Source organism: Helicoverpa armigera, chromosome 24, assembly GCF_030705265.1.
Source record: "Helicoverpa armigera isolate CAAS_96S chromosome 24, ASM3070526v1, whole genome shotgun sequence".
Classification (NCBI taxonomy): domain Eukaryota; kingdom Metazoa; phylum Arthropoda; class Insecta; order Lepidoptera; family Noctuidae; genus Helicoverpa; species Helicoverpa armigera.
In genome coordinates this window covers 505892-532166 of record NC_087143.1, presented here as the reverse complement: position 1 = coordinate 532166, position 26275 = coordinate 505892, and the positions used below count along the sequence as shown (strand labels likewise).

The window sequence follows — 26275 nt, the reverse complement described above, 5'->3', positions numbered from 1 at the left end:
TCGTTTGTGGAAAGTTGGTTCATGATCTGCTTACCTTGACTGATTGATTCTCACGCTGACAGCTGGTTACCGTGGTTACCCAACAGGTGAAGTTGACGAGAATATCTGAACCGATCGGTTGGCGTTAATAACGTTCAAATGTGATGCAAATTAAAGCGATAGCCGAGATAATGGCGGCTATTACTTACAAATACTTTGATATTTGAGTAAATAATTGTCGGAATGATTACGTTTGAGTGTTATTGATTTATTAGTAAGTCTGTTAACTTCCTGTTGATGTTTATTAGCGAGGATTATAATTGAATGTTTGTGTCACATTATGCTTATTAACGAGTTTGTAAGGAATACGTAAATACTTCCTTTTGTTTCAAGGGCCGGCGTTTGCATGACTTTGACATTGAGGCTTCTTTGATAAAATATATTAATGCCGGTTTCAAGATCATCAGCCTATCTCTATGGGATATAAATAGGTTTTATTCTTTACGGAAAAACCTGTAAAAGGTGTCTGACGTAAAATAAATAAGGCCAATCATTTTAATGTGCTAGCCCGTACTAATTACCTAGTATACTTTTCCAAGACTGACATAATTTAAATAAACCGTAAAAGTTTAAATTACTTTTGTGACCTTAAAAGAATGAGACACTTGAGATGGTATAATTTTCACATTGATATTTTTAGTTACATTAATTATTTAGATTTTCCTGCGTAATTAAAAGCCTTTATTAATATTACTATTTTGTACATTAAAATACATTCAAGTAATTAATTTTTAATACAAAAATATTACCTAGTTTAACTGTAAAATCGCAGTTTTCTTTAGTATCCTGACCTTTACAACGGATGGTCAGTAGTTATTTCAGTTTATAAGTAGATATTATGACTCATCGGTGGAAGGGAAACCTTATTGAGTAGCTGTTTATGTCTTAACTACCTGCAGTTCGCGGCATCACTCGTATAAATGTTTTACAGTGTGTTAGGATGTTGTTTTTGAAAGCACAGATTTTTGAAAGAAGGAAATTATTGCGTTTAAACTCACCGTCTTTCAGTCAACTACTTATACTTATCTCTACTTATATTGCTCATATAGCATAATACTTAATAACTCACATCCTATATAATACCTATTAGGTATGTACAATCCTTTCCACTTCTTCCGCAGCAGGAATTTAATACTTAAAAGGAAAACATACTTCATAATCACATGGCATTGGAACTGGACTATTAATAGAAATTAATAATCGTTTTATATCGAAAACTGTGGGAAATGCAGATACTTACAATTGCAGTAAAAGTTAAGACATCCATTAAAGGAAAACATGGCATTTGTCCTATTAATAGTCGTTTTATCACTTAAACTGAAAGAAATACAGGCACCTACATATTCCAATCACAGTAAATGTTTAAAACATGCGCCTGCGTTTGGTCTAAACGTTTCAGTGTGCATAACGTTTGTTACGTAAAGCGATCGCGTTCAGTATGTAGATCATACTGAGTGATCGAATGTGAGAGTTCTCTTACTTGAAAATAACTAGGTGTTAGGTTAAAAAAAAGTATACCAATATATCAACAATCATAAAACAGCAGATAAAATAAAATTGGAATAAAAACTTTTTTACAGGTGCTAGTTAGATATTACAACTGCCATATACGCGACTTTTTATATGGGTTTGTGGATGTAAATTACATAGCTGAATATCTAAGAATGACATGAAGTTGAGTGACTGTCCATCTATACTATACATACAGCTTTAATTACCCAGAAGCATTATGGATCTATGCTAAGATCTGTAGTAAGACTTTCTGACTACTTATGTAGCTTACTTAGCTAATTATGATTGTAAAAGATCTAGTTATAACAGGCATAGTTGTTGTACAGAAGTGTTTTCTGAAGCATTTCACTAATTTCATTAAGATGCATCAAACGGTCAATATTTTCAGTTTCTGAAAAACCTGTCTTCAGCTTATTCAGTTAATCGTACAAATCTGATGATGCAATGATTGCAGCTTTTTTGCTCGAATTCGTAAGAAATTCGCCAAACGACTTTGGTTAGATAAAAAAGAACTTTGAAACTAGTTTGTAGTTAAATTAACAATGGATTAATGTGGATCAGCAGGTTGATAACGAGTTACTTATCAATTTTATTGATCACTAAGCTGGAACTTTACCTAACACTTATTTCTGAGAAAGATCTAGTACGTAAGCTTATTCTTGGTGATTCAATAGTTACACAAATGCAGTGAGTGTTAATAAAATATTTGATTGACTTGGAGATCAAATCTTTGCTAAGAGGCCACTTGACCAATTTGTCATGTGTTTTGGAAGGCACGTTTGATGGCGGGTCCCGCCTGTCATTTGAACATCTTTGGCAGTGTTTCTGACACGCATGAATGAAAGGCATTCCCTCCATGTAAAATACAGCTGCTTGCAACCCCATATTTTCAATAGCTGTTAAGTAATTCATCTACTTTTAACATTACTATAACATAAAATAAGAACTCTGAAGTAGATAATACACAGTTGTAAAGTATTCAAATGATACCGGAGGTTCATTAATCAGGTTATTTGGTTAATAGGTTACAGTTTTTTATGACTTAATAAATAAACCACAACATGACAAAGTTATATAAAAAGCGGACATCGCCAAGCTTCCTCAATTAATACCGTTAATGATAACCATCGTGATAATAACTATCAAGTACCTTTAATTATATTTCCTACTCGAAGCAAAACTAGATTTTTTTGTAACTAGTTAAAATAGCTGTTATTTTATAACGGTTATTAGTTGTTAGATAATCGTTACGGACCGATGCGTTATCGGAGTTATGTGGATCGAATTAGAGTTCCGTATGGGAAAAGTAACGTTGTGAAAACTATGGAACTTATTTTTCCCTAATATGGAGTAAAGAGAAAGTCCATTATTTAAAAGATGCGATGTGGAAGGAGGTGGAAAGATATCAAATTATAATTAAGAGTTTTGTGAAGTAGATTAGTAAATAGTATGTAAGTACAGTTGTTTATGTACCTATGCTTGTAAACACCATACAAATATTTTAAGACAATCATCTGCTATCATATATGTATTGCTGCAATTTTCTGCTGGACCCGTCTTAATAAATACTACGGAACCCGATTCATCTATTCCAGCAATAGATTTCCTTCACCCACACAGTGACACAGTTAGAACAATTCGTACACACAGCCTAATTTCAATGTGTGGGTGTCACCTCAATGGCCAAACAGTTGCAACTATAAATCTTACATACAATTGTGGCATAGGCAGTGTAAGAGATGGCATTGACTTTAATCTTCTTGCATTTATTAAGCCTTTAGTTTTTGTTCTTAATTAGTTAGGCTTAAGGTAATGCGTAGGTGTTGGATGTCCAAGGATTTGTCTGTCTTCTGTCTTTACACTACGTTTCAAATAATTTGACTTCAAACTCGTCATGTAGGCACTTTTCGGCAGAACTGTACCAGACTCTATCCCTTAACTTATGCTAACCATCCATATTAATATTGTTAATCTTTTTAATCAGTATTCTGTAACTACACCTTAAAAAATACGAATCCTAATCGGTTTACATAAATAGTACGGACACGGGTTTTCATCCATATGTCTAGAGGATTAGTTTCTTTAGAGTATGGGAAATACTCTGGAAAAATTAAGTGATATTGTAACTTTGTCATGCTTTTGTTATGAGTTTGTATGTAATGGATAATCTTTGGACCTACGGAACCGTGTCTAAAAATGCGGTCGGCGTGGTGTTTCTTTCTTAAACCACTAGCTTTGACATAATAACTGTCATCGTGTACCTAACTGAGCTAATCTTCTCATGCAATGCTCATTTACTCTAGAAAAGACAGGTATGGTAAACACTAGATATAGTAGTTTACCTATCAAATATCTAAGAGGTGCAAAAATTGGGAAAATCTCATTGTATCAGCATGACATGAAATCCTTACTAACTTGTAAACATGAAAGCAGGTTTTTTTTTAACGACGTCAAAAATCATCAAATGACCGTCGTGTTCCGTCGTAGGCCTTTTATGTACCAGGGCCGCGGTAACTCTTTCGAACAATCCCGCAGTAATCAGGCAAGCAACTCTGTTTGTTTATTGCACTTTCAGACCGATACTACTAAATTGCTATATATAAAGGATTTTTGGACCACAGGTTGTCTAGAGCCTGACAATGGACACAGGTTACTTTTTATTTGGCTATGGGAAGTAGTTAAGAGGTACGAATAAGGGTGGAATCTCGATTAGTTTACTGTTTGAACCCGGAAAGCAATGTAAAAACAGAAAAAACTGATTTCCACAAAACTGTACATTAGTTAACACAATAATGTAACAAACAACATACGGATGAAAACGTTGGCAAGGTCAGTATTTATTATGTTACGAATTGTAAACAGAATTATCGTACTTTGGTGCGAATACCTAACTGTAATCACTAGGGCTGTCAATGTGATGTTGTCAAAATATTCATTGACGTCTTCGTGGGTCTTACAATCATGTCAGAATTTTACCTATTAACTACACGAAGAGAAATTGTCCTATTTACAGTACAGTATACTTGCATGAAATATTTATTTTCGCTTAAAATATTTATTGTCGAATTTGGAACCCATTTCTTTTGAAAATTTCTTTAAAATACTTTGTAAAGTTACCAGCTCTACGTTCAGTTTTCTCTTATTTTGTGTCATATATGGAAGACCACTTGAAATAAAAATTACGTAGAATTTTCTTTGTAATGTGAGGAAAAACTAGTTTCAAATTATTTATCAAAGATATATAGCTACCTACTGAAGTGACTGTAAAGGCAAAAAAATGGACAGACTCGGATAAATCGAATAAGTAAACTAAATCAGAAAATAGTGCGAACCATATGACACCGCATAAATACATTATTTATTAAAATCCATCAAAGCAACAATTGAATCACGTTTATAAAACACGAGATCATTCACAAATATAGCTAACAGTAATCAATTAGCAGATGTGATGATTCACCTTCCTCATACGATGTCTTGTTGGTAAACATTGTAGAACCGGTCTACGAAACTGTAGACTCAACAATTTACAACTAGTCTCCAATTTGAAATCAAAAGTTCACACTTAAACTAGTAGGTATTTAAAAAGCATAAAATTTCTCATGTTATACAATCATTTTGATAGTGATAAATCAAACTATCTCACTCTTGGAAAAGTTACATTGAAACATTCATAAGATCCATTTTCTAAACCAGTCCGATGAACCACTACGATTTATTCATAAAAAAAACATTTGAAGAAGAATTTTAAAAAAGTAAATGAAATACTGAAAGCACGAAACTATAAAAATTTGCAGCAACAAAGTAGGATCATATGCAATGATCACTGGGATCAAATGAGACCAGTCTTCCGCTAGGTAGGCCAGGCTAAAACAGCTACTGAGTAAATGATGAAAACCTCGATAAGTTTATAACTCGACTCGCATCCTTATTATGCAAAGCACACCGTTGTAATTGCCATGACTTTCTCAAACACTGCACCATCAATACTTTCATTTTCTCTTTCTTTTAACACTAAAGACGCTTAACAAAATCTTTTACATCAAGACACTTTAATTTTGAGTCAACCCTACCACATACAATGGATGCGATTACATAAAAACTCTGAGCAAATTTTACGAGACATTACATAACGTTACAATGCATTTACATTAAAATCATTGTTAATATAGCGCATTGTAGTTCTTTAATGGACTATGTGGAGATAAAATTGACTTTATTGTTTGGTACTTGGCCTGCTGTATGAAATTGCTTCTCTTAATCGATGGTTTGGTGACGAAAATCTGTTACGTTGCCATAGCAACGGGCCATAGAAGTGTAACGAAAGTGCAGTTCTATAAATGCTTTGTCTTGTTACGATTATGTCTTATTATGTAATTTAATTCGTTCTTTTTAAAGCCTATTTAGATATTATCACCATTAGCGCATTTTTGTCAAGAAGCTACTTTTTGTTTTGTTTATCAAAAGTTGGTTATTATTTTGATTTCGATGTGTTAGTAATTTCAGACAATTTACTTATAATAATTTAAGAAAACGCTGTTTGCCATCTTCTGGATTTAACACAATATCAGTCAAGCGTAACCTAGGTTTTAATATAAAGTTTTATTTGAAGTTTAACTATAAATTCAACAGTAAGTACCTTTTGGTATCTAAGTGCATGTCAATTTCTAATAAAATCATTCTTATCTCACGATAATAACTGAATACTGTTCCCAGGGCGACATTTCAATAATACCTATCATGTTAAATAAATTCCGATCAGTTCGTGGGAGACCGATACAAATTGTTTATTATGTAAATAATATTAATTACCGCTACTAAGTAACAAGATATTGTTACTGAATGCGCTAATTTTCATGTATTCAGGATAATCTGTGAGAACGTTGACTCGAATTAAACAGCTTAGATGATCAATCAAATCTTACTTCGAGAACAGTTAATAAAACGTGCTATTGAAGTGATTAATGATATAGATGACAAAATCATCAACACTTCACACCCAGAGAAGTTAGAAGCAGGGGATTTGTAGATTGGGCTTTCGAATAGGATAAGTGAGTGAGCTTTTCCTACACTATATCCCGTAGGTAAAAAGGATAACATGTTCTGAAGTAGAAAATTGATCAGGATTTCCAAACCAAAACAACAAAAAGCAATAACCATTCTAAAAAGCACAGTCAATACCATAACCCCGATTTACGGTCACAAACAACATGAATCGACAACAAAGCCATAGATTTGACACAACGATTACACGCCACATTTTGTACCGTACCGATTAAACTCTTTCACTAACCGATTTCCTCAGTTTTAACCTCGGGTTAACCCTGAACCATACACCTTGACCCCACATATTCTTACAGGCAGATTTTTATACATCTGTTAATATTGCTAATGAAGAATCCAAAATGGCTGACATTTTCTGTCAGTCAAATACTACAATAAAGTTTTTTTTAATATTTTTTTTGTATCTTCGAGGTTAGGATGTATGTAATTAAATGTGTTTTGATAATCTGGAAGTTTCCATTAATTAAACAGATGTTATGATTAAGGAGTTTTGTTATGTAATTAATGTGTTTTATTCGTTGAAGGAAGTTGATCCGATATTTTAAGTAGCACTAATTGATTATGATGATTAATGATTAAATTGTAAGGTACTTCATTATGTAATAGGTGTAGGGCTGGCCAGAACTCATTATCATCTGGTTAGTGTTTTCGTGGGCTACTACCTATTTGACCCCCTCAACTTAGATACCTGTAAGTATAACCCTATACCCTGTTTAGTAAACTGGTTGTCATACTTTCTAGCTTCTGAGGTCTTCTGACTATGATAATCAAGATTCAGAAATTTAAGTTACACGTGCCGTATCCACGGAGTTATTTAGTCACGAGCTTTTCGAGGTCTGGCTTTCGACCCTTAAAAGCCACGAAGAAATTGACAAATGAAGATAGCAATGCCAGAATGCTGTTATGACAGAACTTCAAGCAGCGTTTGGACTTAACAAGAGTGTCATATTCGCTGTGTGAGAAGAAACCTTTATAAACAATAGAAATGGCGTAACAGTGTCTGTAGGACTTCGCAGATCAATGACTCACAAGTAAATCCCCTTTGTTTTCAGCGGACAGTGTTGAAATGTCTGACTAAACAAAATCAAAATCAAAATCAAAATCTTTTTATTTCACATAGGCCTTTGCAGGCACCTATGAAACGTCACATTAGTTGCACGGTTCCAAAAAGTTGGTCTCATGGAGAAGAGCCGGCAAGAAACTCCATAGACACTCTTTTTAAAAAGTAATATAGTCACAGTACAAACAGTCTATTACATAACAATAGTATGCTCACAGAATTATACAATGCAAGAAAGTTTATCTGTAAATCTATACAATGCAAAGGGAGAAGAAAAAGTCGTTTAATTGCCAGGGAAGCCACACATGGAGAGATGAGTTATCGCCATATAATATCTTTATCGTCAACAAAATCTTGAATTTTATAATAAGCTTTTTTAATTAGGGTGGTTTTTAAAGTGTTCTTAAATTTTATATCCGTGAGATCGGTTACACACTTAGGCAGCTTGTTGTAAAAACGGACACAATTCCCTAAAAACGATTTATTTGATTTCGTTAATCTGAATCTCGGAACTACTAGCTTGTGCTTGTTTCTTGTATTAATGGAATGTATATCACTTTTAACAATAAATTGATTTAAGTTTTTGCGTACGAACATGATATTTTCTAGTATATAAAGAGAAGGTAGTGTAAGTATATCAATTTCTTTAAATAATTCTCTTAATGACTCGCGAGGGCCGAGGCCATAAATTGCACGAACTGCCCTTTTCTGGAGAACGAAGATTGAGTTTACGTCAGCCGCAGCCCCCCACAGTAAAATACCATAGGACATAATACAATGGAAGTAAGCGAAATACACGAGCCTAGCCACAAAATGGTCACTGTCCCCAATTTCTAATGGAGTCTTGAATTACTTTAATAACTGCCAAAATATCTTATAGATGTTATACGTCTGTTGGTAGTTTAGTTCTAAGAGAAAGTGAATTCTTTTCATACATTACGAAACCTTTCATTTTTGTTTGTTTCAATTATATAAATTACGTCTGTGTATCAATACGATGAATATTGATTCATAAATGAAGCTGAATTTTATTGAATATCTTTGGAAAGGTGTTAATTGAATCGCCTTGTTTTATGATACTAAGAATTTTCGTCAGTTGGCCATTTTTCGTTATTTGTGCAAGGAACCTATGTATTTTGCTTGTATACCTCCGATATTGGTTCTATAGAGTAAATAAGGTCCACAAGACATAAATGGTCATACAAATACCTACTTCCTCAATGTCAATATTTCCCATACTCATCACCAACACCTATGCACTCGATAAGAGGATAACATTGTATCACAAGCCTCTACGGAGCCCCAAGGTAAGCATATGTTGGCAATAGGAAAAGCCTGCGGAGGTCAGGCGCAGGATAACGGAAAGGAAGTGAAATTAGTATGACATGCGCGAGCGACGATGTGTATGGTTTTGATCATGTAGGGATGTTGTTTACGTTCTCATATCAAAACTAGGTATGCCTACGTGGTTGGTTACGTCAAAACTGACATTAGTATTGTGAACCTCACATTTAATGATGATTAAATTAGCAATATTCTGGTGAATAACCTTTCTCGTCTATGGTTGTGCGTCAAAGATCAATGTAATAAGACCTTGAATGAAGCGATTAAAAGACATGCTGATGATAACTACGGTAGAAACTATAGCAAAGTTTAATAGATCGAAATGGTTTTAAGTTCAAATTGGTTTAGAGAAAACTGTCTATTAGGGTTTCTTTCACAAGATAGTTTGGTGTCACTTAAAGCAATTTAAAAACATAGGTTTGCACTCGGAACGCAGTTAAAGCTCGAGCTGTGATGGTTTTAAAAAGAAAACTATCGATATCGGTTTTCCCACGATTTCCTACTACTGTTTGCTGATTTATTTAATCTTTTATCAATCAATGTTCATCAATGACATAGATCGTTGTTCATCGATTTTTATGGTCGTCCCCTTTCTCTGTTTTCATTCCAATCTTAAGTTTTTTACATTTCTTCTCCCAACCCATGAATAGAACTGCAACCACTTTATTCTAAAACCTGGGTTTAACCCAGTGGGTATCTTGAAGAAAGTTAGTAGTTTAAATCTAGCACTCAATTCAGTGTTTTTTATAAACAATAGAAACAGTATTTTCTCTTAACAGATTGGCATACTCATTACACCTTTTTGTTAAACCAAAACATTAATTTGGTTTGTTATTCATTACGAATAAAGTAGTGGTTTGTTTTCTAGTGTTAATTACACGTTGCTGTTACGTCACAGTTCAATGCTCGGTTTAAGCGGAACCACTGACGTTGCGGTGTTTTTTCTGACTACGAATTCGGTCGCATTATTTATTTCGATCTTTTACTTGTTAAGGAGAAGTGTTTGTGTTTTTAAATATTCAGCTTGTTACAGCCTTTTTATAGTCCCACTGCTGGGCACAGGCCTCATCTCACACGGAGAAGGATTGAGCGTTAATCACCATGCTTGCTCAATGTAGTGAAGGAAAACGTGTTGAGGAAACCTGGACCACAAAAGTCTGAAATATTCAGTTGGTTCTGAAAATAATTTATCTTTTATGTCAACTCTCTCTGAGTGCAAATAGGGTGATTAATCAAGATCAATACAGGTAGATACAAATTATATGAGGCTTAATCTATCATATTCTATTTGCTTTCACTGTAATAGGTTTAACTAACGACTAAATGTAGGTACTTATACCTGGTTAAAAAATGCAAAATTACATGGAAGAATATCTCCTTCAAAACTTGCAGTTGAGTTTATTTTCTTTATGTTTTTACACGTATCTATTCATTTGATCTACGTTCGCAGAAAACCGAATATTATATTAACCACACTTTTTAGAAGCTTTAGATAGTGACAAGCGCACTATCATTGCCATAATTTCAGAGCACATGAAACCTAACTAATAATTACTTGTGCCTCTCTCCATTTGCATAAATAAAATAAAAAAATAAGAGAACAGCCATCTTGGCCTTAACGGATAACATGTAGTAACGATTGGAACAATTTTTTACATAACTTGTACTTACTTTCACTCTGGTGGCGAACAAAGGGACTGATAGGAGATGATTGAACTGGATTGCGGTGAATTGGGTTACGTAGTTGGTATTTATCAGCATGTTTTCGTGGTTAATTTCATGTCCTGAAAAATTAAAAAAAAAAAAACATTAATTATCTTTTACCGACAGCCCAGAAAGGAGGACATCTCAAATCGGAAAAGTTATTGCCAATAACCACTCTATACTAACCCAAAAACCTGTAGCTGAAAATAAAAGAACATTACAAGAATGGATGATACAAAGTTTAGCAGTTAACTTTACCAACTGTTTTTTCTTGTGCAAATAAAATAAAAGTTCCTACAAGGAAAAGCTTTAATCCCATTCTTCAGTAATAGACTGTAGTAACAACTAAAGATAGATTTTCTCTAGAATAACATTTACGCAAACCAATAGAAATAAAACAAAGTAAAAGTACTGAAAGACAGTTAGAACACCTACACACTACAGACTAAACAGTCGGTCGACAGTTAAACTGGCAATTTCTTTTTAAGTAAATCTTGATTCTAACCAATTTCAGGCAGTCGTTACAGGTAGTCAGAAGCCAAAAAGTCTAACGCCAGTCTGACCAAGGGGTATCGGCTTGCCCGGGTAACTGGGTTAAGGGGGTCAGATAGGGCAGTCGCTCCTTGTAAAGCACCGGTACTCAGCTGAATCCGGTTAGACTGGAAGCCGACCCTAACATAGTTGGGAAAAGGCTCGGAGGACGATGATTGATTAATGAGCAGCAACAATCTGTCGGCCGACTTAAAGTTTGTAGTGTGCAGGTACTCTAATTGAAGCCGGTTGCTATCGACCACAACAATGTTATTATATTAGAACAGTCAAATAATTTCTCGTAACCGGAAGACTGGCCTCTCTATGTAATATTTGCATAAACTGTGATTAGTGCATTTCTATACTATTATTATGTGCTAGGATTATTTGTTATACAAGAGTGTAAAGTTGTTATTTAACAGTGTGCTTAGTATTGATGACCGAGAAAACGAAGCGAGGATTCTAAATTAAATAACGAACGCACTGAGACACTAGACTAATAGCTTGTCTCGATAAATGGGCTATCTAACACCGATAGAATTTTTCAACTCCGTTGCTGAAATTATCGCTGGCAAAATGAATAGGATCCGCGTACGACATCGCCGCCAGAAGCTAGTAATAGTTTTAAGTATAGATAAACCAACATAGGATACACATAGGTAAACCAACCCACGACGATAACTTCAGTTGCTGATGGTTGTGGTGTTCATAGGACTTTAATTACTTAATTACCAATAACATAAAATAGGGGCCTACCTACATAAAATACATAATTAACTAATGGCTAAGTTAAATACTGTCACTTGCAGCATAACATAGAATTAAGCTGGGCTTAGTACCTATTGTGAACACGTGATGTGATCTCGAAACATCCATGCCACGGATAAAACTTTCCTCATTGCAAAAAAAATTGTGAACATCCGTAAAACACATTTAAGATCCGTAAGATTTTCCGTATAACCCGCTTGAGTAATAAATATGATTGCGTCCGGATTATGTAAATTGTAAAGTATTTTGCATGATAAGTTTGTATCGCGAAGTCTGACTACATTACGAAGAAAGTGTTGTGCTATCCAGCGTCTTGTGCGGCGTGACTCATACAAACAACGGATTGCATCTATTTACATGTTTACGAAATATTTAAGTATCTACACACTCACGTTTTGGATTTTACGAAAATAATGAAGAACCTACAAGAGCCGTTACTTTCAATAAAGGTAGTGAATTAGGTACTTACCTCTTTTATCCACATTTAGAACAGGCAAATGAAAGACATCCCCTATTACTGCTGCTCTTTGGCTGCCTAATGTCCACGTATTAATATTTCTTCAAAGAATATTTCCTCGTTTAAAGATATTCTTCAGTAATTCGAAATAATTTTATCCACAATTAATTTAATTAATCCAAAAACTAGGTAACTGTCTCTTACTTTCGCTATCACATCACACAAAATAAAAACAGAGCGTAATAGAATTCCATTTGAATTTATGAATAAATTCCAAATTCAATTTTGAATTTTAGCATTGTCATCTACCGGTGAGTAGCAATACTAAAAATCGCCCTCTTGCGGTGAATATCATAAATTAACTGATTCAAGTTACAGTTTTTCCAGTAGATGGATGTAGTAGTGACACACTTCATTTAAATTAGGTAATGTAAACCTTCTATCTACTCAATATTATAATGTTTATAAAAATAAGAGATTTTTTATGATTACCATGAAATATCAAACAAAACTGAGAAAGTGTAATTAACTAGGGCGTAGACAATATTTTGATTTTGAGTTCACGCTTCGACATAGTGGTAACACCGACTTTAGTCTTTAGTTTATGGCAGATCGCCGCTTGTGACAGTTCGCGAGTGAAAAATTGAAAATTATGAAGTAAAATATTTTCTAAAATTATTGTGTTTAAATGACAGCAGGAAAAGAAACAATGGGGTAAGTGTTGTTCCATATATTTTAAAGCATTTATTTCAATACATTTGCGCTGCAACCATGTTCGTGAATTTGAGAAAATTCAGTTTCACGGACACCTTATTATTTTTAGGGAGGGGATGCATTTTGCCAATGCGAAGGGATATTTTAAGTTTTCCTTCGAAGGACCACCGCTTACCTTCGGATTCCATTTTTGGCGGTAAACAAATAAATAGCCGTTCTTAGATATTCGTGGGTGAGGAAAACGATTGCGAGTAAAATGAATTATCGCCTTGTCGTACTCCATTTACGCTTTAACGGGCAATTGCACATCGATTGCATACGACAGAGTGCTTTTACCTCGACGTTAAGGTCGTGCGGTCTTAGCCTATTTATATATCGAACATATTTCATAGTTGAACGATCTCTTTAGGCTGCATGCTTGCCTGGTACTCACGCTCGTGAATCCATCGGCAAGATCGTAAAATTCTTGATTTACGTGCGAATAAATAAATAAATTAGTTTTGTTTTGGTAACCATGTAACTGGTGTGAAGAAAACAAAACAGTTAACATTTCTTATTCAAAATCTTTTATATATTGTAAAATGTCCCATTTATCTGAGAACAAAATATTACAAACACCAAAAATATTGGGAATCTTATTTGCCCATTAAGACACATCTTATCTTCATCTTAAAAAAGATAACTCAAAGATATCTCTGATAACATCACATACTCCTTCCATAAAACCTTATCTACAAACAGAACAAGATGATTTGATAAAGAACCATCAAAAGCTTATTAAAAAAAGAAACTGTACTAAAATACAACCAATGTCTTTGAATACATTGTACTACATTCAGTAAACATGTGTACATACATTGATGTTGTAACCAATTTGTACACTACAAAGTATTGTTTACGCCGTGTGAATTTCACACACATTGCACGAAATGTCTTATTTCACGTTTACGATCATACAAATGCTTGTCACTCATTTTGAAGTGGTTACAACATTTATACGACATGCCTTGTAATAAATTATCAGATGATAAGATCACTTATCAATTGGGATGAACCGTTTTATTGCAAAACTGGTTTGTTTGAAGATTCATCTAACTTACAGATAGACATGTGTTGCTGGGGAGTATGTTGTACCACTTCTTTCCAGCAAAAACACATAGGAAGTGGTGATAGGTGGGCGTTTTGGTAGCTGTCTTTTGTAAATTTTGATGTTCAAAGTGCTGTTTTGCAGCCAAGTTTGCATGTATATTTTGCGAGTTGAAGTTTGAAATCAGTGTTAAATTATTTAGATGATTTGAATCCTTAATTGAGGATTTAATGTTGCAATGTTATAGAAGTATTGTCTAGTATTGATTTTCAATTCGTAACAGATAAATACTATTACACAGATATGTAGATACTAAAACATCAAAGCCGTTTTCTCACACAAATGCAATAAGCATGAAATTCTCCAGAGAATAAATAAAACTATTCACAACTTGCAATCAAGAGAGGTTTAATTTTGTACCGAGTGCAATAAAAAGCTTGTTAAATTAATGTTTACTGGACATGGATGTTAAGTAACCAGGTTCTGTCAGAGCACTAATACATAGTTTTGTAGTTATTTTCATAAGCTTGTTAGTTTATTTTATAGGTACTGTTATTAAGTAGCAAGATTGGTACTTGTTTTGTTTTACCTTATTCATAGAATTGCAATTATGATTGCATTATTCAATTCAGGTTGAAAGTAAAATTATTGTTTTTTTTATGGACTCCAAACAGGAATAGTGAGTGAAATGTTCCCTAAACATAGTGTCTCCTGAGTACCAACTAGACTTCCAGGATTAACCTGAACCCTAGTGGATACTTGATAAAATATAGACCCAAAGATAGTCTAGCTTTTCTCTCCTTTCAGTCTGGTCAGGTCACCTTTTTACAATATTTCGTTTTAAAAGTATAGTGAACATATTCATGATATGTCTCAAAAATCTACCTCAAAACAATGTGCATTAACTAACAAATAAACACAGCTACAAAGTTTTCACAAAACAATCTTAGCCAAGTTACAGACCTAAATGATAGTATATAACAGTGTATATTCAGTATTCACGTATTCAGAGGCAGATGGGGCGCCCTAATTTCAAGGGAAGCCAGCGGTTAGGTTTATACCAAGTCGGAGACTCTGCGACGGCGTATATACATATACGTAGTACATATGTACTTAGTATGTAGTTACGGTATGTATTTGCGATGTAAACAAACACTTTGTAATCAAACACTGTTATCTCATGTTTATTGGATTGACCTTTGTTACTCGAACGTATTGTAAAGTAATGGGTTCAGAAGGCTAACATTAATCAAATGGACCATAGTTTATACTTTCATGTTTGACAGCTCATTTATCTAGGAAGGCTATAGGCTACTTTTTATCCGGGTGCGCAGAGTAGTTCCCACGGGAAGTACGAATGGAATCGCGGGAAACGAGCTCGTACGTTATGAATAATTATACTATGATAGAACAAATATACAAATATGCTTTAGTAAGTTTAGATATTGTTAAAAACCACGACTTGAAAGCTTATCTTCATGGGCTTAAAATATGTGTTACGAAGCATAACTAAGGGATCAAAATGCCTAGTTAAAACCGCGTTCTATGTAAACTGAGACTTCTGATATTACTTCATAAGCCCACATACCTAATCGGTTGTATGCAAACTATGTTAATTACCTGACTACGCATACATACCTACATTCCCTATCTTTTTAATTGTTCTCTTATCTATGACTCATACATACTCTGTGGGAATCTGATCCACATTTTTTATGTTTTACATAATATATCATGTGGTCAGGTTCATCCGGAGATCCAAGGTTATCCGGTTTATTTACTAAACGTATTATAATTATACCGGAAGGTCATATAATATGATGAGATAGTTTTATTTTGTCTCCCATCACAATGAAATGATTTCTTTTGTCTTATTCTGTTGCATATGAATGTTTTCAAATAAACTATCCCGCGGTTTCAGCGTTTAGGCATGACACCGTAGTATACTGACAGAGAGAATTACCTGAGACTAAGAAAATAATTAATTAGCTTCCCGTAGAATCTTGTTTTGGATAAAAACCAGCGACCACCTATACAAATTATTCGTCTCAATCGATTCAACCGTTTCACCGCGAAAACGTAGGTATAGAAGGACCTGTTCTCGCATTCATAATAGCGTTCGTAATTAAATAAAATAATTCTTAGGCTTTTTAGACCTAATGTCTTTAAAAATTGGTGGCATAGCATAAGAGCCAGATATTCACTGCCGCCATAACAATCTGACTAGAAATCTACAAAAACCACTCGGACTTTAAACCAAGCCTAGAGACCCAAAAAGGCTTGTTAGTATCAATATGCCTTACAAAAACACACGAAAGTGAGTAATATCAAGACGCCTACATAAGAAAGTATAGCAACGCCATATATCATAACGTTGCTATTAAAACAAAGCAGGTTGGTACTGATTTCCAGCTCCAACGTATTGATTTTACTTTCAGGAATCTATAAAGCTTTGCAGGCACAGGCCACTGCGAATTGAATCAACGCTTTTCACAGAATTCTGTTACACTATAACTTTTGTTTGTTTCAAATTGATACGCGGAATTGATGCTGTAGAACCAATTAAATTATTGTTATGATTTCCAAGTAGTTTTCTGAAAATCTGATAATCAGTTTCAAAAAGGATTTTCGAGTTACTCAGCTACTTATTGTGGAGGTCAGACAGGCACTCGATCCATGTAGCATATTGGTATTCAGTCTGCAATCGATTAGACTAGACGCCTGGACCGTAAAACTCAGCAAAAAGGTGTAATTAGATTGGAAGTACTTTCACTGTTTGTTAATTAAACTGCTTCCAATTGCTATTGATTTAGTTGTACGTAGCACCTGCAGCGAGCTTGCTTATCTTTGCTTAAATAATATAATTCGAGTTTCATTTACGTCGTAATACGGTGGGATCCACTTATTCTGTAGATACAACCTTTATAATTCAACAAGCAATTAAAATTAATCTAATACAAAATGCCTTTTGTTAAAAATCTCAAGTCCTGCGCCCCCATTTCACAGGGATCGGATAAAAACTCGAAACTTGGCTCGCTGAAACATAAAAACGTTTCTCTTTCGTTTGAAATCCCTTCAAGAGCATGATAAACAGTGATCCGTACGACTGTGGAATAATATAACCAAGTAATCGAATCTTCCAGAAAAAACGCTTCGAAGAATAAATAACACGTATTGAAAAACTCTTTGTAACTTTGAATGGGACTTAAAAGAGCATTTTAAGGTATTTCGCGCGATATCTCAGCAATATAGACAAATGATTCTCTTCAAAAGTTCTAGACATAGTCGTTTAAACAGAAAGTTTCTTAATACCTCGAGATTATATTCAGAATCGCAGTCTAGCGCAGATCGTATTCGAACGAACATTAAAGTGGAGGGTCATCATTCTCAGTTTAGTGGTCCCCTTGCGAACTCGGTTTCACAATCTGTCACATAGTCCCAGGAACAATATTCAGACGAATGTTTTATGGATAACGCGACCTTTGGAAGGTATTAACGATGTTACAAAGGTTACAGGAGTTCAGAATTACATTTCTCAAAGTTTTGTTGCCTTTGAATTTCCGCGTTGTTTAAGTTTGCTGATATTTGCCATTTTGGGTTCTCAAAAGCTCGGGTATCTTCTGTTTTCACGGAATATTTGAACATAAATAATGTAACTTTTTCAGTCGTCGACGTTACGTATTTCAGAAGTGGTAATCAATATAGTAGACACACCTTTTTGGAACATAAAAAGCTTGATCCAGTGTACAATTGTAATAAAAAGTGATCGTTAAACGTCAAAAGCATTGCTTGTGACACAATTTGGAATCTGTGTTCAATCCTACCTTTTGATTTCTGTCCAGTCTTCAGAAAGGATGCTCAAATAGCACTTACGGGACTCAATTGGAAGATATATGGCCATCTTTATAGGTTCTAACAAAAAATGTCCCTCGAAACTTTCGCGATTACCTCGAACTTATGTGATTAGGCACATAAAGACGTCAAACTGTCCCTAACCGAACACTCCTGCGGTCTATCTTATCAATCCGTCATTTGTGTCATATCTTTGTACGGATATCGATTTATCAATCCACACAATGCTACGGTATTATGAACCTTATGTACCAAAAGTTATAATTAAAAATTGTTTGCCTTTTCCCACTTTTGGAGTCGTTGTAGCATTCCTGAAGTGTTAGTACGATTTGTTAGTAGTTTAACTTTGTTGTTTGGTTGTAGTGGTTACAATGGATTTTGATATAGAAATGTAAGTTTGGCCTTAATATTCTCTTTGTATGTCGTATCAGGAATAGGATCGAGTTTTATTGCGACCTTTTTATTGTATGTATTGTATTGTTAGGAATTATTAGTCCGCGTTGATGTGAAGTGAATTATGTTTTATGTCAACATTATTATCATTCATTCAAATCTAATTTTGGATGGCTTAGTTATTTCCACGGGTCTGTATTAAATCGTTACTTAATACCAATATAGGATAAGCTAGTTGTGAAAGTGCTAAAATTTAAACACTCATCATCAATCTTAAAACAGTTTAAAAAATAACCTCAAAAAGGACCAACACCGTCTTTCCTTAACAAGTAGCGATTTGTATGTCTGACAAGAAATTCGTTCTCGTCGTCCGTTTATCCCAGACAGACGGTATTCATATGCAAAACACATTATCTGTAGAGCACTGACTCGTAAGAATTTTCGACCTCAACACCTGTACCAAAGTGATGTGACATTGACCCTAATTTGCACTCAACACGTTTGGCGACTACCAAAATTAACTTATTTAGACTCTTGCTTCTTTCTGCATTGTTGCTCAAATTATTTCGATAGGTCTTGACTTTATTGCATGTTAAACCTTGAGATGGTTTCGTTAGTTCATCTGTCAATCTAGACTAGACGATGAATGACAAAGGTTTTGGGAAGGAATTATTCTAAATGTCAAGATGATTCAAGATGGTTTTCATAGACATTTGCTGGAGTAAAAACTGCCTTATGTGAAAAGAACAAAGAACCTATTTTACTTCGACGTTTTTAATAAAACACTGGCTTTCATCACTTGAAGTCACGGATGGTATATCTCCCAAAGTATTTTTAAGATACGCGGAAAGCAAATGGTTCGCCAAAACGATCCTGATTGTTGATATTGACTCCTCAAGTATTCTCACTGAGCCTGAGGGAACACGCAGCCGATGTTTATACTATAAATACACCAATATTTATTATATTCTCCACTGAAGTGGGCTATTTATAATTTTAAACAAACTGTAGTGAAGAGAGATTGTTCATTTAGCAGAGGGCGGGGCGACCTAAAATAATATTATTTTTGCTAAAATTGAGCACAAGATAATTAGCGTTAGGAACAACACGCTTAGCAACTGAGCCGATTAGCAACAGTGAGATGTTATTTTTATTCAGGTGTCTAAGAAAAGCTTTTAAAAATTAATCTGTGAAGGACTTATTGGGAAGAACTGTCGGGAAGGGCTTAGTTGAGTCTTTTGTTTCTTTAGAAAAGACTAGTTGAGTTGAAAATACGTCCTCTGCAAATATGGGTTGAACATGACGGTTTAATATGTGTGGCTGGAAAAGTGTAGCTCAACCACCATTTCGTTGATAGGTTACAAAGGGCTCTAAAAACTTATTTTGAACAAGGTTTCCATTCCAAAATCACCCACGATTATCCTAATGTTTTCGTCTGTTCTAAAGTACTGTTTTTGTTTGCAGTGAACAGCCGATATTCACGTGCAAAGCCCACGTGTTCCACATAGACCCGAAGACCAAGAGGTCATGGATGTCAGCCAGTTCCGCTGCCGTCTCCGTCTCCTTCTTCTACGATTCTTCGAGGAACCTCTACCGCATCATCAGCGTTGAGGGGACGAAGGTATGTGTCTGAAGAACTGCCTAACAGAAAATTAGTAATAGAAAAAATATTGTATGAAGGAAATAACGAAAAGCACTAGGCCAAGTCATATTGTTATGCGTGTGCCAAAAATATGAAATGTTCATATTTTTAATTAATGTTTCATACTGTTATACGCTGTAAATGGTAATGGTAAATTGTGTAAGGAGTGCTAAGCCGAGATACTCATAATTAAAGTGACGTAGCACGTGCGCGTGTTTTCCTTAGGAATATTTTCCATCTCAGCCTTATTGTTGTAACGTGACAATTATACGACATTTACAGGAATATTTTCAAAGTAACTTCTATCAATCTGCCTAAAAGAAAGCCCTTTACCCTCTTGGTTCTATTTAAAATCTCACCGAGCAATAATTTCCTGGGCGTTGGAACGTGACAAGTTTCGGTCCATTAAGTTTGCATAGTAATTGGCCCTCACTAGTCTGGGGTCTGGGACATGCCAAAGTAAATATTGCTCGGTTTAGGAGTACCCGCATTCTGAGAGAACTCATGTAACCGACGTGAACAACAGTTTACAACTACGCTTGCTGCTCCCTATCTCGTCCCTAAATGTAATTTCCGGAACAATCTCTGAATATGGATAAATATTTCAGTTGAAGGATTTGATTATACTTTCGCTATACAATTTTGTTTGTAACGGTTGTACGAAGGTTACGATTCAATCTATATTTTTGCTTCAAAAGGTGTCCCTAAAATATTCTATCCTCGTAAAATGGACAACGATTAAATTCGATTAGCTGACCCGTTTAACATGACACAAATCCCTGGTGCTTACAAATCATACAACTAGCTGCAAATGGTATTAAAATCTAACGTATCAGCGGTTTCAATATCGATTTTATATAAACGACCAATTAGTCCCGCTCTCGATTTCCGCGTGTGTTTACTAATTGCGAATCGTTGGCTGCGATTTGCGACATGACATATAGCCACTTTTATTAACCATAATAGCCACTTTTATTGACCATACTATCATGTTGGTCAGAGCGAGTTTTTCTATAGTTACAGCCATTTTATCGCCCCACTGCTAGGCACAGGTCTCCTCTCACAAGGAGAGTTAATCACCACGCTTGCTCAATGCGGGTTAGGGATTTCAAACTTTATAGTCCAGGTTTCCTCAAGATGTTTTCCTTCACCTTTTTATCAGCCATTGGCGTCTAAGATATATTTAGAAAGTACATAAAAACTTAGAAAAGTTGTAAACACTCATATAAATGAGAGGTTGGTGCTTAACCCACTAGGCCACCACGACATGACATAAAGCCACTTTTATTGGCCATACTATCATGTTGGTCAGAGCAAGCTTTCGTATATGGACAGAAAATTAAATTGTTCTCTGCAACGTCGGCTTTCTGCCAGTCTGAATCAACAAAGGCTTAATTGGACAGGTTTTGCTCCGGATACCTAGTGGTTTATTTGTCAAGTTTAATTGACAATGCAAGGGAACACGGTATGCCTTTGTCCCGTTTTTGCCCTTAGGTCATGGATAAGCAATTAGTTAACTGGATAGCGGTAAGGGATTATGTCGAATGCATTAGCAATATAGCTTTAGATTCGCATCGATATGATGTCTCAAAACCGCTGTTCATATAATATTGCAATTTAGCTTATGAATGTTACGGACTTTATTTCTGTTTGTGATTAGAATAGAAGAAAATCTGAAATAGAAGCATTTTAAGTTGTTTTTCGAATTTTAAGAAGCCATTAACGCCATTTCGTATGGCGTAAACAGGTACCTGCTTTCGCTATTCTGCTTTGAAACGATCCTGATATCTATTACCTTTCCTTGATATATAAATTCATTATAAAATAAATTAGGTAATCGGTAAAGAGAGTGAAGCGTCTACCGAACACATTATCTTTAAAGTTAACATATTACCAATTCAGGAGTTCGCGACAGTTAGTACTTACGAGTTTAAAACGCCCATAAGTACCAAGTTTTGTAATCGAAGTTCCTTAGATGAATAAATTCGAAGTTTCTGGAACACTAAACCTGAGAATATCTATGCTGTTGCTATCAGAAATATCTCACGTGTGTGTGAAAGTAATAAATTCAATACAAGTTTGAATATGATTTTAAAGTTTGCTTTCGGGTTTAGTTTTCCATTTCTCTTTAAACCAGATGTATTTTGGAATATTTCGGAAGGCAGCAAATGATAAATGCATTGGGGTATTTCTTAGGTTTCATGAATTTATTTTAGTATTTTCCTCTTGTATGTCACGCAACGAAAGCCATACTTACAATTTATGACGAATTTTAACAACACCAAGTCGTTAAACTATATTGTATTACCATGTGTTAAGTAATTACAGCTGAACCGTCCTTACTGAGCTTATGGAATTGTTACCTTCTATGCTTCGTTTTAAGCCTATTTCCCTGATATAGGAGGGAGGAAGATAAAATATTGAACCAGACACATAACTATTGTTTTGAGAGCCAAGGATCAAAATCTCATTATTTTCCTAGGCGGTGATAAACAGCACGATAACAGCGAACATGACGTTCACTAAAACGTCGCAGAAGTTCGGCCAGTGGAGCGACGTGAGAGCCAACACCGTCTACGGTCTCGGGTTCGCTTCCGAGCCCGAGCTTGGCAAGGTATGTCTTGTTTTAAATATTAACAGTGATTTCATTTCCAATGTTGTATAGAGTATGATAAGTATGAATACAGAGAGAGGTAGAACGAAGAAAAGTTTGTGTTGAGCATGATGTGGTTAAATAAGCTCCTATACTGACGATTATCGTATTGAAGTGTTAGAACAATTGTGACAGCTTTGTTACATAACGTTATATCTGAGGCTATTTAAAATAATAGCTATTTTATCCTGTCATCTTATAGAGAAAGAATAATATCATTAATCATCACGCTTTCTTCGTGACCTTCTATGTCCAGGTTTTGTATGACCTCATGATGTTTTCCTTCACCTGTCCTCAATCATTGATGTCTAACATATACCCTAAACTGAAATCGAATACACACACCGTGCCTGAGGCACCAGCTTTTTCTACCGGGACCACCACGACTTAGAAGCACGATTTACACCCCCCAATCTCTTACAGTTCATAGAAAAATTCCAAGAAGTGAAAGAGGCGATCCAAGCACAGCAATGCGGGGCTACTGGTGGCAAATCAGTGACGAATGGCAACAGTGGCGCTGCTACTCCGGTAGCCAGTGCTACTGCTAGCCCGTTGCTGGCGGGCAGGGCTACTGGGGCTGATGAACCGCCTCCAGCCGTGTCGCCGGCACAGGCTTTGGTAAGTTATAGTGTAACTGGAGTTTATTGAGGTTTTGTTTGATGCCAAAAACAGTTTGGATGTCGGGCGCTAGGTTTTTACCAAATTTCTTGAGAACTTGCTCGCATAAAGATAGTGCTAATTGTACTAATATTATAAAACGCTATACAAAACTACTGAACCCATTTGAAGAATAATTTTACTGCTAGGAAGCTACATTTTCCCTGATAACATAAGCTATGTTTTATCTGGGTATGGCAAACAATTCCGTCGGGGCCGGGAGCAACCACGTGAAAACAGCTATTATCTTTTATATTTCCATACTTAATTTCTCCTGAATTGGTTCGACATACATAATTACGTCGTATTCTGTAATCTCACTACTATGTATTTGTTGCAGCCCAAACCCGAGCCTGAGGATATGGCAGTACACCAGAGAGCGCATTCAGTATCATCCACTCTTCAGGTAAATACAGTTTAAACGTTATTTAATCATTGCTTCAACATTCAACAGAAAAGAAAATGTGAATTATTTTGATACTATCAATAACTGACTTGTATGAAATATCGATAACGATTAATTACTTTATGTGTATTACATATTAAATAAAATGACAGGTTGTTAATTCACTACATACTTAAATATCCATTGTCGATATCATTTAGTGTTGTGGCTTTTTAAGATACGAAAAAGAGAAAAATATCGATATCATCCCGTACCTATGCAATGCACATCACTATATTATGAAAACCGTCTACTGAGTCATGATGACATTAACTCAGGAAATTGCAATTGGTTTAAATTGACAATGTTATGTCCTTTGGCACTGCTATGCTATGGAGTAGTAATACTAGACGCCAGGGTTAACCTTTATTCAAGGTGTTTGATATGAATTTTCGCACAATTCAGATGCGAAATCTAAATTAGATTATTTCTAAGCAATCATGCTAGCTTGTTGTTTATCTATTAATTATCCATAGAGCCAGTTTTCCAGAAATTATTTAAAAAATTGAAAATGTCGATTCCATTACTGCGCTCGTCAAATGAGTTTTCCGCTCTCAAGTCATTCATATAAAACTTTGCACATTAGCAATAATATTAGATCAGTACATTTGACTATCAAGACGTGGTGGCCTAGTGGGTAAAGGACCAACCTCAAGTATGAGGGCACGGGTTCGATCCCAGGTCAGGCAAGTACCAATGCAACTTTTCTAAGTTTGTATGTACTTTCTAAGTATATCTTAGACACCATTGACTGTGTTTCGGATGGCACGTTAAACTGTAGGTCCCGGTTGTCATTGAACATCCTTGGCAGTCGTTACGGGTAGTCAGAAGCCAGTAAGTCTGACACCAGTCTAACCAAGGGGTATCGGGTTGCCCGGGTAAGTGGGTTGAGGAGGTCAGATAGGCAGTCGCTTCTTGTAAAGCACTGGTACTCAGCTGAATCCGGTTAGACTGGAGGCCGACCCCAACATGATTGGGAAAAGGCTCGGAGGATGATGATGACATTTGACTATCATGAAGAACATTGAGATATTATTTTTCATGGGGAGTTTGTTCCACCACTTCTTCTTCCCAGCGGTAGTACACATAGAAAGTGACGAAGGTCGGGCTATTTCTGAGCTGTCCTATTCGTAGTCGAGCTATTTGACCTCCAAAATTGATTTTCAGCTTACTTTGAATAAATGCCTTTTTTTTTTCAAAAATTATCTTACTACATTTTTCTCGTATACACAGGGTGGGTACGCCACAGTGGGTCGGGCGCCGCGCGGACCTCTCGCGTCGGCCGGCGCGCCCGCGGTCATCGACCCGCCGCCCGCCGACTCGGAGCAACAGTTGCGCTACGAGAACGATCGCCTCAAGCTCGCGCTCGCACAGAGGTTAGTGGCGAGACTGTTGCGCGACTATCGCGCGACTTTTTTTTGTTAATATTGGTGTATTTTTGTTGGGTGTTGGGTAGAATAAAATAGACTACGACTATGGTACATTGGCAAGAGCTTCTTTATTTAGTCTTCCTATCTTGTGGACTTTCGTAGAGTAACTACGATGGCAAGCGGGGTAGTAAGTGGCACTGGAAGCTAACAGTCTTACTACAAAAACTTACTGTTGAACACTTGTCTAACAAAAGTGTGGCTGCAAAACGGACCTTATTTCAACGTCATAATCTGAACCTTTTTAGACAAGTGTTCAATGGACGTTTAAAAGTTTTTGTGGTACGACGGTAAGTGTCCAAGATACTCAGGAGTAACTTCAAGTTCGTGACGCCCAGGTAGTTATTTTATTTACAAGCCCGGGATTTTGTTGACTATTTACTTAGTCTTCGAAGGCAGTCAGTGATGATAGGCCCTGTTTAGAATGGAAAGTGGCTACGCGACAGTGGGGCGAGCGCCCCGCGGACCTCTGGCGTCATCAGGGGCGGCCATTGACCCGCCACCACCCGAATCCATCGAACAGCAGCTGCGCTATGAGAATGACAGGTTGAAGCTCGCTCTCGCACAAAGGTCAGTGGCGCAACTGTAGCGCGATAGTTGGCCGATAGTTGACCGACAGTTGCCCGACTTGTTTGTTTTTCTTTAGCAGCGATTTTGCGTGGAATTCTGCATCGTAGAACGTAGCTCGCTTGGCTCACCTTATTTTGAGGTAAGTTATATTTTTTTGGTTTTCTAGCGCTTTCGGCGACAACTTTCCAGGCTTATAGGCAAAGTTTTTTTGAAAGTGTTTTATTTATTTTTAGTTTTCTTTACTATGCGCTTTTTTAGCAGCGGGTAAACTGATCTGGTCATTTCTTGTGTTTTACTAGCTGCAGCTGGCATAAGTTTTTTTTTTAATCCTGAAAAATTTATGGATCTTCTGTTTA

At 35.8% G+C, this 26275-nt stretch overlaps 1 protein-coding gene across 5 annotated transcripts in view; it reads left to right on the top strand.

Annotated features, from left to right (window-relative positions):
• The first annotated feature begins 13065 nt into the window (after window positions 1–13065).
• Window positions 13066–26275, top strand: part of LOC135116604 (homer protein homolog 2-like) — a 45986-nt gene continuing 32776 nt past the window's right edge. For 3 of the 5 annotated variants that reach the window (XM_064041073.1, XM_064041071.1, XM_064041074.1), the window contains exons 1-7: window positions 13066–13193; window positions 19990–20146; window positions 22650–22781; window positions 23244–23438; window positions 23818–23883; window positions 25156–25298; window positions 25773–25919. In XM_064041073.1, coding sequence (XP_063897143.1) covers window positions 13168–13193; window positions 19990–20146; window positions 22650–22781; window positions 23244–23438; window positions 23818–23883; window positions 25156–25298; window positions 25773–25919 — 866 coding nt within the window. In that variant the 5' untranslated portion in view covers window positions 13066–13167. Of the gene's footprint in view, window positions 13194–18382; window positions 18524–19989; window positions 20147–22649; window positions 22782–23243; window positions 23439–23817; window positions 23884–25155; window positions 25299–25772; window positions 25920–26275 lie in introns of those variants that run through there. The other 2 variants (XM_064041072.1, XM_064041075.1) reach the window with 2 other exon arrangements.